Below are 17,289 nucleotides of genomic sequence, written 5' to 3' on the forward strand. Positions count from 1 at the left end.
AAAGAGAAAAAGAAATCAGGAAGCGGTTTCTTATCACTAATTAATAAACTAACTACAGTTCCAACATCAGGCTGAGGAAATATCTGATTACGGACCTGCTGCGTGTTTACGCAGAAGTACAGCGAACATTTATGTGAGCATTGTCCGATTTCCTGCACAACCCGGTTTTCTTGTGTGTATGTAAAAGCATTGTCAATGGCAACAATGAGCATGACAACAGTAATATGCTTTTAACGGTTTTTGTAGCTTGAGTGCTGATATAGGCGACAAAAAGCAAACATCTGTGAGGTATTAAAAAGACAGTTTGAGGTGTGTGGCTTGTTTTTGAGTCGGAGAGATAATCTAACAATGATCAAAGACTCAACAACCATCCAACCTGATGTATTGAATGAATTAATCAAGGATCCTCAACAAATGCACGACCGATGTAGATGAGTGTGCTGAGGTAACGACAAGGAGCTCTCAACACAGACGGATATTCAGTGTTTCACAGTCAGTGTGATAACAAAGCAGGTGCTGGTTTCCTGGAAAGTCTGTAATTATAAGTGCTTTCATGTCCAAGTAAAGAGTTAAATATTAATAGAAATGTAAAGAGTTAAATATGAATGAAAATTGAAATAGTTAAATATTAATGAAAGTGTCATCTTTTACTTATTAATCAAGACGGCAGGATGTGACATTCACTCAGTGTCATCTCTAGGTTTTAGCAAATGTCTGTCAATTTGCTATTTTGTCACTAAAAAGCAGGCATACACTGAGCTGCATGTAAATGATAAAAGTAACATCACAGCACGAGACTACATATATAAAGAGATTGTACGTAAATATTGGACAGTTAAAGTGCACCATACAAGTTTAAATTAATCATTTTCTCCTCTTTTTGTAAAACTAAAGAAACATTTCTGTTGCTATAGAGGGCCGAACAAAACCAGCGTACCGAGGTTGTGTTACATGTACAACCCTGGTTCAACTCAACAACTGACATGAAGGTCAGTGGACAGGGAAACATTTTTCATTCTTTGGTTACTATCATCCCCCCCACCCCGCCCCCCGAGGTGTCGACAAGCTTAAATTTTGCTTCTGCTAACATTAAATTGAAAGCTTTGCACAAAATGAGTCAAATTCAAGTGTGTTTCCAGTTCTTTCCCTCTTCCAGAGTCCTCGGCTCTTTAGTCCTCCTTCCTCTCCTATCCTCTTTCATGTCCGACTATTTTTGTCTTCTGATTCTTCCTTCATTTTTGGGCAGCTGCAGGCTAAGCAAAAACCCCCTCCCCCAATACACACACACACACACATATACATATGCACACACACGTACCCACCTCTCCCCTCAGTTATAATTATAGATGTGTTGCGTGACAATAAGTGACATCATTGTTTTGTTCTCACAGCGCTCTCTGATGTTATGACGGATGAATACTGTCTCGGGACCCCCAACATGAGACTATGTAGCAAAGAAAATATGAACTTGGGGTTCCAGCGTGCTCGAAACTCAAACAGTCAGCTAATGACATTCACACCAGATGAGGGGACGTCTAGTGTGAGAAAACGGGATGGAAGGAGTACGGGTAGTAAATTGAAAACACATAGCCCAAAAGACATAAATATAACCAATCACATGACACGGATGACCACTTCAGGTGACAGTCAACAAGGCTACGGAGAACGTCAAGGAGCTTTTACTGACCAGTACGCACATGTAGCTCATAAATTAAAATTTAAAAAAGTAGAGCAAGTGTCACTGCAGGAACAAACATAACATATCAGAGTATAACTACTTCCACTACGACCAAAAAAGGTCATCCCTCCCTCCCACCCATGTGACTACCAGCTCCCCTCCCCTGCCATCCCACAATAGCTCTACATTATAGTACACAGATTAAAAGATTTACAGCAAAGTGCACCTATATACACACGGGACAGTCCTTTCTTTAGCCTCACGTATTGTAGCTGTTTATTCAATTAGTAGTATGTTCAGAAAAGTGTTAATGAGGAGGAGTCCATCTTAAGTCTAAATTTTTTTTTTTTTTTGATGAGGTATCGTTCAAAATCAGTAACCTGGAACAAATAAACAAGTACATTTAAGTGATTCACACTCCTGTCAAGTTGGTAGCGAGTGTGCATTTTAATGAGCTTATTATCAAGTCTTTCATTTCAAGTGCATGACCTTGTTGTGTAGGTGGGCTTTATCCATCACTGCATACTATTGTAAAATGTCACAGCAGCTGAGTGTCCAAAGTTTCTTAAAAAGCCCGATAATTGTAATGGCATTGATAAACAAGTTGGAAAAAAAGAGGGACTGATATGGTGGAGGATGCAAAAAAAAAAAACAACTTGATGAATGTTCCAGTGAGGCTTTACATGACAGTAAGTTGTGTGGCATTAAGCTCACGTGGGCAGACGTGCAAACCCTCTCAATTTTACACATAGAGAACATTGCGGGGGTAACTATATCTGTCAAAAAAAAGATTGCCATGGGAGCATGTGAGCATCGTTGCTGACCTACCACTCTGGACTTTGAACGCATCTCGCCATCCAGGTGCTGACAACGTGTTGAAGAGCTGAGGACTGGATGCTTTGGAGCGAGTCTGTGACCATGACAGGTCACTTTGGGTCACAGAAGGGGCGCAGCTGTGCTAATTATTTTAAAAAATGAAAAGGAATGAAAAAAATAGTCAACTAATGTCTTATCACCATTAAAACATTTAAATGGGTAGGGGGGGAATAGATTATGACAGCCACCACTGCTCCCGGTATGAATAAATGAGCCCTTGGAGCAGATTGGACATGAATGAGAGTTTCATGAGGTGGCATTCCTCAGAGTGAAGTAAAGTCCAAATTTTAAAAACAATTAACTGGAAGAATTGAAGGTATAAGAAAAAATGAAAAGCAAAGTAAATCAAATAAAATGTGCGAATTATTAAACGCTCAAAGACCCTCCTCATAACAGACGTCAGACAGAATATGGATACCTTAATTGCTCCTTTGCGGAAAGAGGGCCGGGGGGCTGGAGGGGGTGTTCCTGCTCTGAGAAGAGCAAAACTGTGGAAAAATGGGTCTGTGGGTGTGCCACTTTAACTGAGAGTGAGCAGCTTTCTGTTCAGTGTGCCAAGTTGATAAAAGGAAAGACATTATTGGGCCCAGTTTAGATTTGGAGCATTTTGGAAGATAGATTAGAGTATATGAAGTCTTTAGATGATGAAGAGCGGCCAAATATCCCACCATAAAACTGGTGCATTGGGGTTTAAACAATATACAACTTTTTGCGTTATTTTCATCACTGATTCTATTTAGTCTATGAAATATTGGAGAAAAAATTGGAGAAAACACTTATCACAAAAATCAAAAGGATCAAATCGCTTGTTTTGTCTGACCAACAGTTCAAAAGTTTATTGTCACATAAAACAAAGAAAAGCAGGAAATCCACACAATTAGGAAGCTGGAACTCTGTAAATGTTTTTTTGCTTGAAACGAGTGTAAAAGAATAATATACTTTACTGTTTATTGGCTCATAGTTTAAATAGACTTATATCACTCCGTCATGTATTATTCGTGCGGTCGTGTTTTGCAGTTTGATTTAATGACAGTTTAAATACTTGATTAACTTGGATGTGTGTTGCCTTTATTACGTTTTTGCCACCAGATTTTTGATTTTTTGTCTCTCTCTCCTATTTCCAGGTTTGATTTGTCGGCAGTTTCTTCAGCAGCCTTCATTCATGAAGAGCGACACACCTGCTTTCTGCTTTAGTGTGTCCGGCCTGTTGCACTGAGCACAGCCCTTTCCAGTCAGTCTTTGTCGTTAGTTGCTGACCGTGGGGAGAGACCATTAGTATACTGTTTATATCCGGCGCAGCATTCAGACCTCCCTCCCAACACTACATACACACACACACACACAGACACACACCAAGTGAAAAGTCACTGACAAGATGTTTGCAGCTGAGAGCCATTTACTGCCACACTGCAAACACAAGCATGTGCACATGACCAACATGCATACACACACACACAAACACACAGGGCAGTAATGCTAATCCAAGGCAGTACTGGTTGTGTTTTGACTCGAGCCTCATTATCACTGACCTTTAGTAATCGCAGCTCTGAGAGGAAGCCACAGAGATACAACCAGATGGAATTTAACACAGTACGAAGAGTCGCAGCGACACGGCACAATCAAAAAGACAGCCAAGCCAAAAATGAGTGATAGGCAAAGACCGGCAAAAATGTTATCAACAGCAGAGAGGAAAAGCAGGGGTAATAAAAATGAGAAGTGCGCTAAAAAACACACTTTGAATTAGGCTGAGCTTAAAAAAACAAAACCATTAACTACACTATAAAAAACAAAACACTTTAGTCTTTCCTGTTTCATTTCAACTATCGACCACACGTCATATCAGGCTTCAACGTTATTATTGACTGTTTCTCACCTTTCATTACCCGACTAAAGAGCCTCATTTCACAGGACCACCACAGTCCAATTATACTAAATTAAAATATTACAGCTATTCTGACAAATTTGCAACCAAACAATTGATGGCTCAATGGGAGCTATTGTTGTTGATACAGACTTTTTTTCTTTTTAAAAAAATACCACATTAAAACCTGCTGTTAGTAATTTAACATAATCACACTGTTCCCTCTCATTTGAAATAATTAGCTATAAATTAACTGCTCCATCCTGTCCTGTCTAAGGACTTTAACTTCAGTTTGTTACTGTGGTTTAGACGCTGTGCTGCGGCTGAACGGTGAAATAATGACAGAACAGACTATTTTAACCTCAGAGGGGAAAAACTATATCACACTTGATTCAATTTTAAGAGCAACGAGCGGGAAACTCAATTTATGAGGTTAAAACTCAAGGTCTTCACACTTTCACACTGCCAGAGACCATTTTACCCCATTTGATATGACATCGTTACGTATGTTGCTTCCCTCAAAAGGTGTGAGGGGTATTTGAGGGGTGAGCTGGGGGACAGCTGATACATCAACTGTACAAAACATATTTATATAACATAAAATATATATGAAAAATATATTATTAGGGTTTATTTTTTCTCAACAGGAGGTTGGGTAATTAAGCGTAGCTCCAGCTCACAGTAATTACAGCTCCGAATACCTGTTTGATTGCAACAATAATTAAGGCTCCTTCCAGATAAACACCTTGTATTTTAAAGGCTTTTTTTAGTGAACTTAAATCAGATTGGCATTCCGGGGTTAACCTGATGGATAAAAAAACACTTACATGGACACACACACAGTCCTAATTGCAAGTCTGAACATCTAAAAAAAGAGGACAAAAAGAAAGGAAAGCTGTTAAGACAATCACCCCTGTGAGTTCATTAAATGAGCGGTTTTAATGACAGCTACATGTAAGCTTACTATTGAGCCTCTGGGCTGCTGTCATGTAACTAATGTGCCATGTAACAAGCTGGAAACCTGCTATTAAAAAGGAGATTGCTAAAACTATACTTGTCTCAATTAATCTTGTTTATTAATTAATCCAATCCATAAGGGATTAACTCAATAGCTGATGATGCTTCTCGAACTTTCCTTTCCTTATCAAACTGCTCTTCGTCAATATCTTTAATATCAGCGCTGCTACTTCAATTTGGTGAATAGATTTAAGATTTTACGAAAGAATTTTAATTATTTATTATTCTCTTCACCGAGGAAATACTGACACATTACATTTATAGCCTTTATTTACACAACATTTAATAGAAATAAATCCAATATCAGCAATTTCTCACCAACTAAACCTATAAGTGGCACAAGCTCTGAACAAACAGGGTCTTTATTGGATACATAACACAACCACATACAAAAGCTGCTGCATTATACTGAAATTTGTAGGCGGGGAGGGAGGACACACACACACACACACACGCGCGCACACACACTGCCCGACTGAGCTGTGATGGCTGTGTTGCCATGGAGATTTGTCGCTTTCTGAATCCTGCCTTCTATTTTAACGTTGGTTTGCATCTCTTTCATGCCTCTTTCCTTCTCTCTTGCTCCCTCCCTCCTCTTTTTTTTCCCCTGGCCTTCTAGTCGTATGTTTACATTTCTATTTATACTCCGCTTTAATGCCAAGATGAGTTTTTTCAGGACAAAAAGTGAAAGCTGCCCTTAACCGGCTATGTGTAGTGGTCAGTATTAAGATATTACCACACAGCGATCAATAAATCCTGCACACAGTTGCAACTTTTAAGTTGGTGTTCATCACCAAACAAATTTACCTGCATTCACCATCACAAATGTGCTGGTGAGACAAAAATATATGATTGACTCCACTTTTGTTTTGTTTTTGACTGGTAACCAGGTTGTGTGGTGAAGCAGCACAATGACGAGCACCAAGAGATGCATGAAGAACGATGTCAATTAGTTTTGTTTTGGTACATTTAACTCAATTTAGTGCAATCTGACTATGATTTTTATTCCTGGCGAGGCACTCATTTATACGTGTAAAGTAACACATTACACACACACACACAACAACTTCAAAAAGTGTGCTGCTCGTGAATAAACAACATGTAGGACTCCTTTTTTAACTATCTAACGATATTTTACAGTGAAAATAACACAAATATCTGTGCTTATTATCTTTATCTACTTTATAAGAAACCAGAATCTACATCAGTCAATAAAGAAAGAACTTTCATGTTAACATATGTGACTGCACACTGATTCAGATCAGGATTAGATTATAAATATGACAACATATTGTTTCCAGAGCAGCAGTAATGTTTACAACAGCAACGTCACTGTATAAACTCAATAATATCTGACAGGAAACTAATCTAACATGTCAGTACACATAGACCAAAGACATCAGTCAGTATCAGTCGCTCCACCGTCCTCGTCCCTGCTGCAGGTAAAGGAGGAGGAGAGCTGCTTTGTCTCAGCCAGCAGATACATTTACCATAATTGGACAAGTTTTAATATAAATTACAAACTGAAGTATAAAGTTAAACTAAATGCAGACACCTTTGGTTTTAGCTTGTTTGTTTTAAAACTTAGTGACATTATGATCTTTGTGGTTTAACCCCTTCTCTACAATAACTAAACGTTACATAAAAAGGCTGTACAAACCAGGTTGACTTGAAATTAATTATATATATATATATATATATGATAACAGGGGAAACTGGAACAAGCATTTATGTCTGGAATAAAGAGAGCATCTTTCTTTTATATAAAAGTGAAAAGTAGGAATACAGTGGCAGGGTAAAAAAAAAAAAGTTTTGCGTTAGCTGTAAAACAATCTAAGACAAAACACTTTTAACCGAAATACGTCTTACGGCGGCGCTCTTGCACCCATGCGTATCATACAATAACCTTTACATATTAACACCAGTTACTCCTGTGGCCACAGTACTAACTGGAACTACTCGCAATTACAGGATAATCCCAACAGGGAATAACTTTAGGAGGGCTCATGTGAAACAACCGCTCTAATGAGAAGGAAATTAAAAGGACACGTGTTAAAAAGCTGCCAAATGCCTGAGTGAAACGTTGCGGCTGTTCTGATCCAACTCACAATAGAAAGCCAGCTGAACAGGACGGGGGCATGCAGAGTTTTTCATGAATATTACATAAAATAAAATGAATAAACAGTCCTTTTCACACACAATAGGATATAAAAGGAGAATCTGAATACATGTGCTGCCTCTGCTAAGCAGGGAACCAATTTCCACACAGCTCGACCCCGACAAGGTGAAAATATTTTCATGTACGGGTAAAAAAAATCTTAAACCTTTAATAAACGCTTTAACTTTTCAGATTTTTTCTGGTAGTGTTTGGCTTTAAAAATATAACCTTCTGGCGTAGGCGTGCATATATTTCCACCACTACAATTTACATATTACTACATATTTTTTCCTTTAATATTTTTTAATCTTTTAAGACGAGCATGCATGCAAGTGTCACATTTGATGGTTTTCACAAAGCTGTCATTTTTAACTCTGAAGCAAAAATAGAAGTCTGCAACTCACACTTATAAATGTCTTACAAAGTAAGGTGTTATTTCATCAGGCCTGTGTTTCAATAAACAATTATGTAACCTCCTGGTAGAGATCGCTGCAGAGGAAGTTTAACACTTTCATTTTCGTGTCCATTTACAAATATTTGCATGTTTTTATGGTCAAAAAACCCTTAGTTACAGCTGTATAAGCCATGGATGCCTGTCTCACTGAGCCTGAAAAGGCTGTTTTGCGTCTGCTCGATGTCCGTCTCGTCTGATTGGCTGACTGTTTTGTGAGTGAGACACACCCAGGTAGACCACAGGTTAGAGCAGAAGAGAGGAGAGAAACTAGCTCGACCATGAATGACTGCAAAACACAGGAGAGACTCACTGAGCTAAACTCAAACAAATGCACATAAATTAGGTAAATAACATTAACATATTTTGTTACTTTCAGGTTGGACGGGTGTCCAATTGGGGGGTCGTCCCTCCAAGGCAATGGCAAGGGAAATGCTGAGTGTACAGTTGTCACATCACAACCTTACAGAGGGCCAAATGGCTCATTTAAAGACACAATACAACACTGTATATATGCAACTATGACGATATAGCTTGTCTGCCAGCAATAAACAGCTACATAAAACAGAGAGCTGAGCTGATCTGTTTCCGACCATAATTTAGTCAAAGTCTTGCTGGCCTGATGTCTTGTGACCTCTTTTCGACCTCTGCCGGCCAATATCTAATATACAGTACAGCTAGTATATCCATACAGGATCCATATGCCTGCTATACAAACCCTCCACCACACACACACACGCACCCAGCTAAGTAAATTTGAGAGAGGCCCTTTACTTTAGCAAGCTAGTGTCAAGCTGAGTCTCAGTTTGCTGTGAATGTAGTGTCGTGTGTGTGTTTGTTCTGTTGAACTGGATTACCCTAACTCCCTAGGTATGTGTGTGCGCGTGTGTGTGTGTGTGTGTGTGTGTGTGTGTGTGTGTGTGTGTGTGTGTGTGTGTGTGTGTGTGTGTGTGAGAGTACCACCAGAGTAAACAGGTCTGTAACTTTCAGAGGGTGCTGATGGAAAAGCTGGTGAACACATGTAAAGATAGATGGGATACAGGGTCGTATGTAAGTGATGGTCAGACATTTTGCCTGAAACAAGGATCACCTGCGCTCATAATAAAATAAATCCACATTTATTAAACAGGATATCACTCTTTAGGGGGAGAAAAGCTGAGGTGCCATAACAGAGGTGAGAGTGTGGCTATTATTTAGGCTGTCATCTACTAACTAAAACGATATGAAATGAGATGCAGCAGAGACTGTGTGACTAACCAGCTTTGACACATTTCCTTCAGGAACCCCTGAATAGTGGTTTTGAGATTAAATGAATAGTGTGATGCATTTTTTGGACAATTGAATCACTGCGAAGACGCTGCAAAACAAAAAGCTTCAGCAAACTGTATTCCATTTAAACCTCGAAGTAGAAAATACTTAACTGTGTTAGAGTTAAGAGTGCCACCAAATTAGATTTTATGTTTTATATGATTACAAATCCTGATTTGTCTTTGAGGATACGTTTTCTTAAGCAGCTGGGTTTCAGTGACTGTGATACTGGTCGACTCTCCATTAATCAAATATGAGAAATTATTACCATTATTAAGGTGGCTTGCTTGTTCCAGCGTGATTTGAATGCCAACTAAATAATTTTACCTTTCTGAAAGGATTTCTAGATCAGGTCTTTGGTGACTCTGCAGATATTAGAGAGTTGCCACCATTATACTCAGTATGACCCATAAGAGTCAGGTTGGGCACCAGTTGGGGCTCGTAAAACACTGACGGTGATAAATCAAGCTGTAGTGGAAGACACATGGCAACAGACACCCCCGACAGAGACCGTCTCAGCCTTGGGAAATTAGTTTTGGATGATAGGCAACGTTACTATTTGCATGCAGGAATGACAGCATAAACAATGGCAGCTTGTATGTTTACTCAAAACATGCATTTAAAAAGGTATTTTTAGACAATTAACAACATAATATACACCTGTAGTTTTATTCTATTATGTCTTTATTATTTATTTTTACATTATTCTCTAGTTTTTACACTTTTTTCTTTAACTATTTATTCCCCCTTGTTTGATTGTTTATGTTGTCTGTCCTATTGGTTGTTATTGACCATTGAGCACTTATTTCAGATGTAGCACTCCAAATCACGTTGTATATTCTTGTACAATGACAATAAAGGCTTTCTATTCTATTCTTTATTCTTACAAACTACACTCCAGATAAAAATATAAAGTTCAGAAAACTTAAAAACTACATGATTTAAGGGTTTTTTGCTTAATCTAATCTATGACAATCTCCCCAGCTCTCAAAAAAGAAATCAAAGTGTCGATGACGACCTGATCTGAGGTGACTAAACAGAATTACACTTAAGCAAAGAAAGAAACGCACACTCCTACACCTGAATGACGTCAGGTCCTTCAACTCACAGGTCTACAGTTAGCCGCCACACCTACCACTCAGCTCAACTGGAAAGGCCTGTTTTACCCCCGCTCACTCAAGACACTCCAACACACACACAGCACAGTGTGTTAAACACCCAGGTAGCACCTGCTTATTCTATATTTGTTCATCTACAGGAAATCCAAGTTTATAACAGATTGAATTAAATCAAAACGTATTTCCAATCCAATTAACTGCATGTATCTGTGTGAAGGAAAAATGAGGAAGCGTTAGTGCCATGAGTGTCGGCAAGAACAAATGTGAACGTGATGGAGTGAATGATCTTGTGTGTGTGTGTGTATGTGCGCGCGTGTGTTTGAAGGCAGCTTCTCTGTTGCTAGGGCCCTGGCTAGCTTTGTCTTTCTGTTCGTCTGCCTAGTGACTGTTCTGGTAAGAAGAGAGGCATAATTTATGGTTTCCTGGGCGTAACGGCGACGTGTACGTGTGTGTGTGTGTGTGTGAGCGCGTGCATGCAGGCGGGCTATAGATTACTTACACGATGACTCATTCAAAGGGGGAATGAATGAAGACGGACAGAAAAAAAAAAGGGTGAATGCTGGAATACTAAAACATCTTCAGCAGCATACCTGTGTCTCCACACTCACAGTCAGTGTCTCTCTGTCTACATCTTTATTGAATTTCCAGCTCAACAGCTTGCTGGGGGATTCTCCGCTCGCCTCTCATACTTCCGAGGTGTCGAGTGAAATATATCAAACTGCTTAACAACATTTGCTTTGTTTGTGTATCTGTGTTGTCTTTTGAATGCTGCAGTCTTCCCTGTTTGGGTCCAGACGCAGGTTACTAAAGGTCAAACTGTGATGGACCTGAAACCTTGGGCCAAACTATGAAAGCATTTTAATGATTTCATATTGACTTCATGAATTAATAAACAAATAAATAGTGATGATGGCACCAAAACAGGCCAAAAATATGAGGAAATATTACTATTCACAAATAAAAGCTTCATATTCTGAGAATTACTTTATATTATAATTATATGAATCACAAGCATTATGTCGAGTCTTGTTTCTTTCTCATGATATAATGTTGACTGATTAGTAACACTGGAGGGTACAATCATAAAGAACATGAAAGCTTCGTGTGGAGTCGACATTTATTAGATGCAGTCCGACTCCCAGGATGAACAAAGAGGACACAATACGACAGCCTGTGTCACACAGTTTCCAGTTAATACGCAGCTTACAAGACTTAAAAAAGGATTTAAAAAGAGGCTAAATTTTCATGAAGAGAAGTTGGTTTTACGTCAAACTTTGCTTGACTGCCTACATTTAGATGTTTTTTTTTCCTCCAAGATTTTCTTCCTGCTCCCTCTCCATCCTGTGATGTTTTGTTTCCAAATCTTTCTTTTCCAGACTCTTTGTTTCTCATATCAAAAACCTTCATTGGATCCTGTGTGTCTGAGCATGATAGGAAAAGCTTGTAGGAGAGTAACAAAAATGTGAAGACTTCCAACAAATGAAATGATCCAGGTGGGGTCAGCTGATTCTGGTATCGAGCTCTACGACACAATATACGGAGCTCTAGAGAACCCGTTCCTTTTTCTCTGCTTGATAAAAGTAATGCACATGCTCAGTGCTCAGTATGTGATGGCAGGTTTATAGAGCAGCCAGAAAGAAATGACAGCAGTCGTTAATTAAGTTTTTTTTTTTAACTGCAAACTCAGCACACACCCAGCGGGGGATCCTCAACAAAGGGACCAATCTGGCTTCCTTTACGGCTTCCTCGCTGAGGGACGACAGGTTGCAGGTGACGTGAAGAATTTGTTGTGTAAGGGGAATGTCATTAATCCGTGATCCGTGAAAAATATCATCTGATCCATGACTCAAAACCGTGATACACCCATACTAAGAATAAACCGGGTAGGAAAGAGACGCCTTTTTTTGTGACCGGTTTATTTCACAGTTTTTGTTTTGCTTTTGTGGTTGAAGGTCCTGGTGAACTTTAAATAAACCCATTGTAGACATTAAAATCAAGCAGAAAGGGGGTCTTACGTATATTTTAGCTAGTTTTTAATTGATTTTACACAACTTCTACAATGAGAAAAATTACTCATGGGCAAACAAATGGTTCAGATCCATCACACTTCGATGCGGGGAGGATCCGGCCTGCTCGGCTAGTGTGCAGCAACCTAAACAATGAAATGGAGGATGAAGTAACAATTGAAGAGGCAGACCATTATTTCCAGCTGCATTAGTCTTTTCTGAAGACGTGGCTCACTGAATAGAGAGGGGAACATTGTAAAACAGGAAATCAGACAATCGAGTGATCATGTCTGGGGAAGTGGACAAAGAGTACAAACCAACAAGTAGGCAAGTTCACAACATGCTGACAAATAGAACCCAATTTTGGACATGTTTACTACATTTATTTAATTTCTTCAAATTTAAAAATAAAAATCCTCCTACTTTATTTTAATGAGTTTGCTTTCTCACAGTGTTTACCACACCGCCGTATTCAAGCAAGTTCCTCAAAATAACCGGCAGTACCAAAACTTGTGAAACACATCAACATGTCAGGTCAAAAGCTACTTAACATTTCAGCCATTTCACACTGTTAGAAAAATGACAGTCCGGTTGACGGTGACTTTTTATTGCACAAACCTCCCTCAAATTTTTATAACCATTAACTCACAACTTTGTTTGTCAGTCATGAGTAAAGTGTGCGTGTGAGCTTTCAGGCCGGGTCAAATAATTGACAATCAGGCTAACTGGATGTAAAGTATTTAAACACAGGCGGAGTTGAGAGCATTCAGCGGATACATACTGTCACTCAGCGGCACATAGACTAATCAAATCACAACACACGCTCCACTCTCAGGGATCATCATGTCCACACTCGGCCCGCCTTCATGTCCAGTGCCATTTTGTCCTGTGTCTTGAGACCCGACACCAAAGGCTTTCTATACATGGCCTTTAAAACAGACTGTGTGTTTGTGTTGCGGTATCCATCCATGACCTTTTGCCTACAAGCCTAGTTGAGGACTTGCCGTGACCCCAAAGTTTTTCTTCTCCTGCCCCTAAATCCTCGCTACGTGCCGTGGGATGAGTATAGGCGCGTTCAGACCGACGGTAGTGACAACAGCAGGCAGCAAAACAACAAGGGCTGCGTTGGTACGGGCGTGTTGCTGTAAAGTACACAAACAGGGTATACCAGGACGTTCAGTTTGAGCAGCTATTAATTACCAAGGCGCAGAATTTCAGTTTCAGACTCTTTCACGCCCAACTGCACAGAAGTAAAAATGATCTGAGTGACGGTATATTTTATGCATCTGCCTGTGGCTTTAAGCTGCACACCTCTGCAGAGGAAAACAACTGTGCTGCTGTTGAATTCAGCGAGGAAGTCAGCTAATATTAAAAGGTTAACTCTAACAAGTTTGGACAAGTGTGCGTTTTACCAATATGTTCAAAAGACACCAAACATTGACTTTCGCATCAACCTCAAAAATCCCACTGGAAATGTCACGGCCCTGTGTGTCTGTATGAGTCAGCTACAAACTATATCAAAAGCTTAATCACCTGTGTTGTTTCTGACCTCTGTTCCAGGTAAGGGTGTAGCCATATAAGAATGTGTGTGTGTGTGTGTGTGTGTGTGTGTGTGTGTGTGTGTGTGCGTGTGTGCGTGCGTGCATTTATTAGCCTACACCTATCTACATACCAGCGCAGCTGTCGATCTGCTCTCTTGTATAATCTTAATTGAAGCAGTGATCCATTGCGTGGGACAAGCCAGCGCGCGCACACACACACAGTGAGACCATGGTATCAACAGACAACTTCCGTCAGCGTTTTATTTATACAAGAAGCAAAGGCAGACAAAATCTTTGAACCTTTGAGTCTGAGACACCATGAGGTTTCCTTGTTGGCTGTAGGAGTAAACCTACAGTCTGACAGCCTGTGTGCAGCTGCCCTCTTACACACCTGGGTTGGGCTTTCAATATTTCAGGTAGAAAAAATATTTGACAGATTGAAAAGGGCAATTTAATAACAGTCATTATTACACATGTTGTACTTTTTTTTCTCATTTAGTGAGAACTATTGACCACATTTACCGTAATGAGCAAACTTTATGATAGCTCAAGTCGATCTTATAAACTTATTTTGCTACTCTGATCGAAGCCGCTGACCAACTGCTCAAACCATCCATCACACCACCACCACAGCTACATTCATACACGTAAAGATACTCAAGCAACATAAATATAGAAATGGGTTTAGCTTCACACAGGTGCTGACATCATCCACTGGCTACAACAGTGTCAACATGTTAGATGCACAAACGCACTTTTTTCCATCCAATGCTCAAGAGAGATTTTTCACCTGATGCCTGTCGACAGCTGTCCAAGCAGTGTAACTCATTGTCCGCACTGGAAACAATAATGGTTTTCATGTGAGCCTGTGTGGCTTTTATTCATAATAACAAAGAAGCTGCAGATATAACTGTCTGTAAGATTAAGAAAGATAGTTTTTAAACTTTAAAGCACACTGCCAAAGTGTTTTCTTTTTCATTTCTCATTTCATCCAGTCCTTCTCTATTTTGAGTAGAGTGTAGCGTAAATGTTATTAATAGTGTGTTCAAACCCCCCATTCACCAAACCCAGACATGACAGTTCCAGCTAAACACCTGCAAATGCCAAAGGGACTCCTTGGGAACCAATGAAAACATTGCTACTAACTTTAAATATACATCTGTTTCACAAGTTCACTGGAGCTCTCAAATGATCACAAAGGGTACTGTGTGCCATTCATTTATTAAAACCAAAACCTCTGAAAGAGGTTTCTATTATAACACTGGCACCAATGCTTCTTACAACAAGCAGCAGGTTTAGCTTTGGGTTTTATATATATATATATAAATATAATGTCAAAATCAATGTCAATCACAAACAAGAGGCCATCGCTACAGAGGATTCAAAGACCTTTAACACACTATAGAAGCTGGAAATCAGTCCTCTATATTAAAAACTTGATCCTCAACATTCAGGCTAATATGTGGAAGTTGATCTTCTGTACTGTCATCTATGTGAAATTCACGGGTGGCTGGCTGACAAGAGTTTTATGTATTGCAACAGGTCACAGCTATGAAAAGTCAAGAAGGAGGACATGCCCTGACACACAGACTAAATAGAAACCTAAATTTGTTCCTTCTATTCTGCAAGGAGTGGGAAATCCAGTGCGAGTGCGTAGGCAAGTTGGTGAATCACTGCTGTGTGGCAAAGAAAACAGAGACAGAGAAAAGGCAAAGAGACAATCACAGCCTGTGGAAGGCCAAACAAAAGGCCTCTCTCTCTCTCTCCCCAAAGCAGAAAAATAATTTCCCACTGAGAGAGACTGTATGGCTTCACATCAACTACAACATTACTATAGAGGATTAACTTAGTTGTGAATCTTACCTGCCCGGCTGAATTTTCTATGACTTGCACCAGAGGGATCCTTGTTGACATTTTTCAAAGACTTGAGAGTTGCCAAAAAAAGAGGGGGGAAAGGAACGGTGAAACAAGGGCGACTCTTCAGTGTCTATTGTGCATTTAAAACTTTTGTAGCTGGTGGTAGAGAGAAACTGCCAACAGTGCTAGCCAGCCAGCCGGCTAGCAGCAGCGACGACAGATAGCCCGTGAATCAACAAGTTGAATCCCACATCAGCGGCTAGCCAAGTTAGCTAGCTGGAAACTAGCTCGCAATAACCGCACGTCCCATGTTTGTCAACAAGCACAAAACAAGAAAAAAAGGCAAATATCCTCCTTATTTTTTGGAAAACATTCAGTTCACGGTTTGCCTTTAACAGCGTCGAAAGCGAGCCAGCTACCTTGAGGAAAAGTTGGGCGACGGTTGTATTGAACAGGACACGGTTCAATTAGGTGGCTAGCATGCTAACCAGTAAAAGCTAACTAACGTCTGTCGCCGAAATCTACACCAAATCTTATCTGGTGTGTCGTTTTCTTGAACGCAGGCTTTTCACCCTTTTTCTTGATGGGTTTTTTTTGTAATAAGAGAGGCGTTTTTCCTTTTGAAGCTAGGTCCGAGGGGCTCTACAAACTTTCAGGCCAAAGTTTTATTCCCAGCGAGGTTTCGAGCTTCTCGCCAACTCGCTGAAAAACAAGTCAAAATGTTCCCAGAGAGATATCCAGGTGAGGAACGGTATCCACGAAATAAAAGCGCCGCTACCGTGTAAAAACGGTAACATGGCAGGTGAGACTTAATTTGTGGCTCTAGCTAACAGGGCCGTGTAGCTAATGCAGTGTCTCGAGAAGGAAAGCTAGTTAGCTGATCCTCCAGCGGCCACACAGCGACCCACCAAACTCAACATCCACGGAAATCACCGGCTCTCTTCCTTCGGGCTGCGTGATTGGAATAAGGTCGTTCACCACTGCTGCACTGCAGTGAGGCGGTGTAGCCTTCACGTTACCAGCTCGTCCTGTCGGTACACCGACTGCTGTTATCCCCGCGAGCAGCCAACTAAAGACAGGGTCATCAAGTTGTAAAAATCCATTATCGATAAACTGGGAAGGGGGGGTTTCTCATTTGGAGAGTCGCGGAGAGGCGAGGAGCTGCTGCAGTCTATGCGCACGATCCTACCCTGATACCGGAACAAGCCCGCGGTAACATGGCTGCTGCTTTGCTTGCACCACGACTGAAGGAGGAGGATCGGGGAGGATCGGGGAGGGGGGTTCGTGCTGCGGCTCGGCTTCACTCGGCTGTTTCTGGAACGTTAACCAGGTGACCGCGATTCCTTCAGGTCGTTACTTCTTTCTTCTGTTTAAAGACGGATGACATCTAGCATTCAGGCTGAGGTATGGCAGGTCGC

The 17,289-nt window shown here is 40.4% G+C and overlaps 1 protein-coding gene across 4 annotated transcripts in view; it reads right to left on the bottom strand.

Annotated features, from left to right (window-relative positions):
- The window catches only part of mark2b (MAP/microtubule affinity-regulating kinase 2b), a 51,094-nt gene extending 33,805 nt beyond the window's left edge, over window positions 1–17,289 (bottom strand). For all 4 annotated transcript variants that reach the window (XM_062445066.1, XM_062445067.1, XM_062445065.1 and 1 more), the window contains exon 1: window positions 15,878–17,289. In XM_062445066.1, the coding sequence (XP_062301050.1) occupies window positions 15,878–15,928 (51 nt within the window). In that variant the 5' untranslated portion in view covers window positions 15,929–17,289. The remainder of the gene's footprint in view (window positions 1–15,877) is intronic.

This window comes from Scomber scombrus, chromosome 23 (assembly GCF_963691925.1).
Source record: "Scomber scombrus chromosome 23, fScoSco1.1, whole genome shotgun sequence".
NCBI classification, from domain to species: domain Eukaryota; kingdom Metazoa; phylum Chordata; class Actinopteri; order Scombriformes; family Scombridae; genus Scomber; species Scomber scombrus.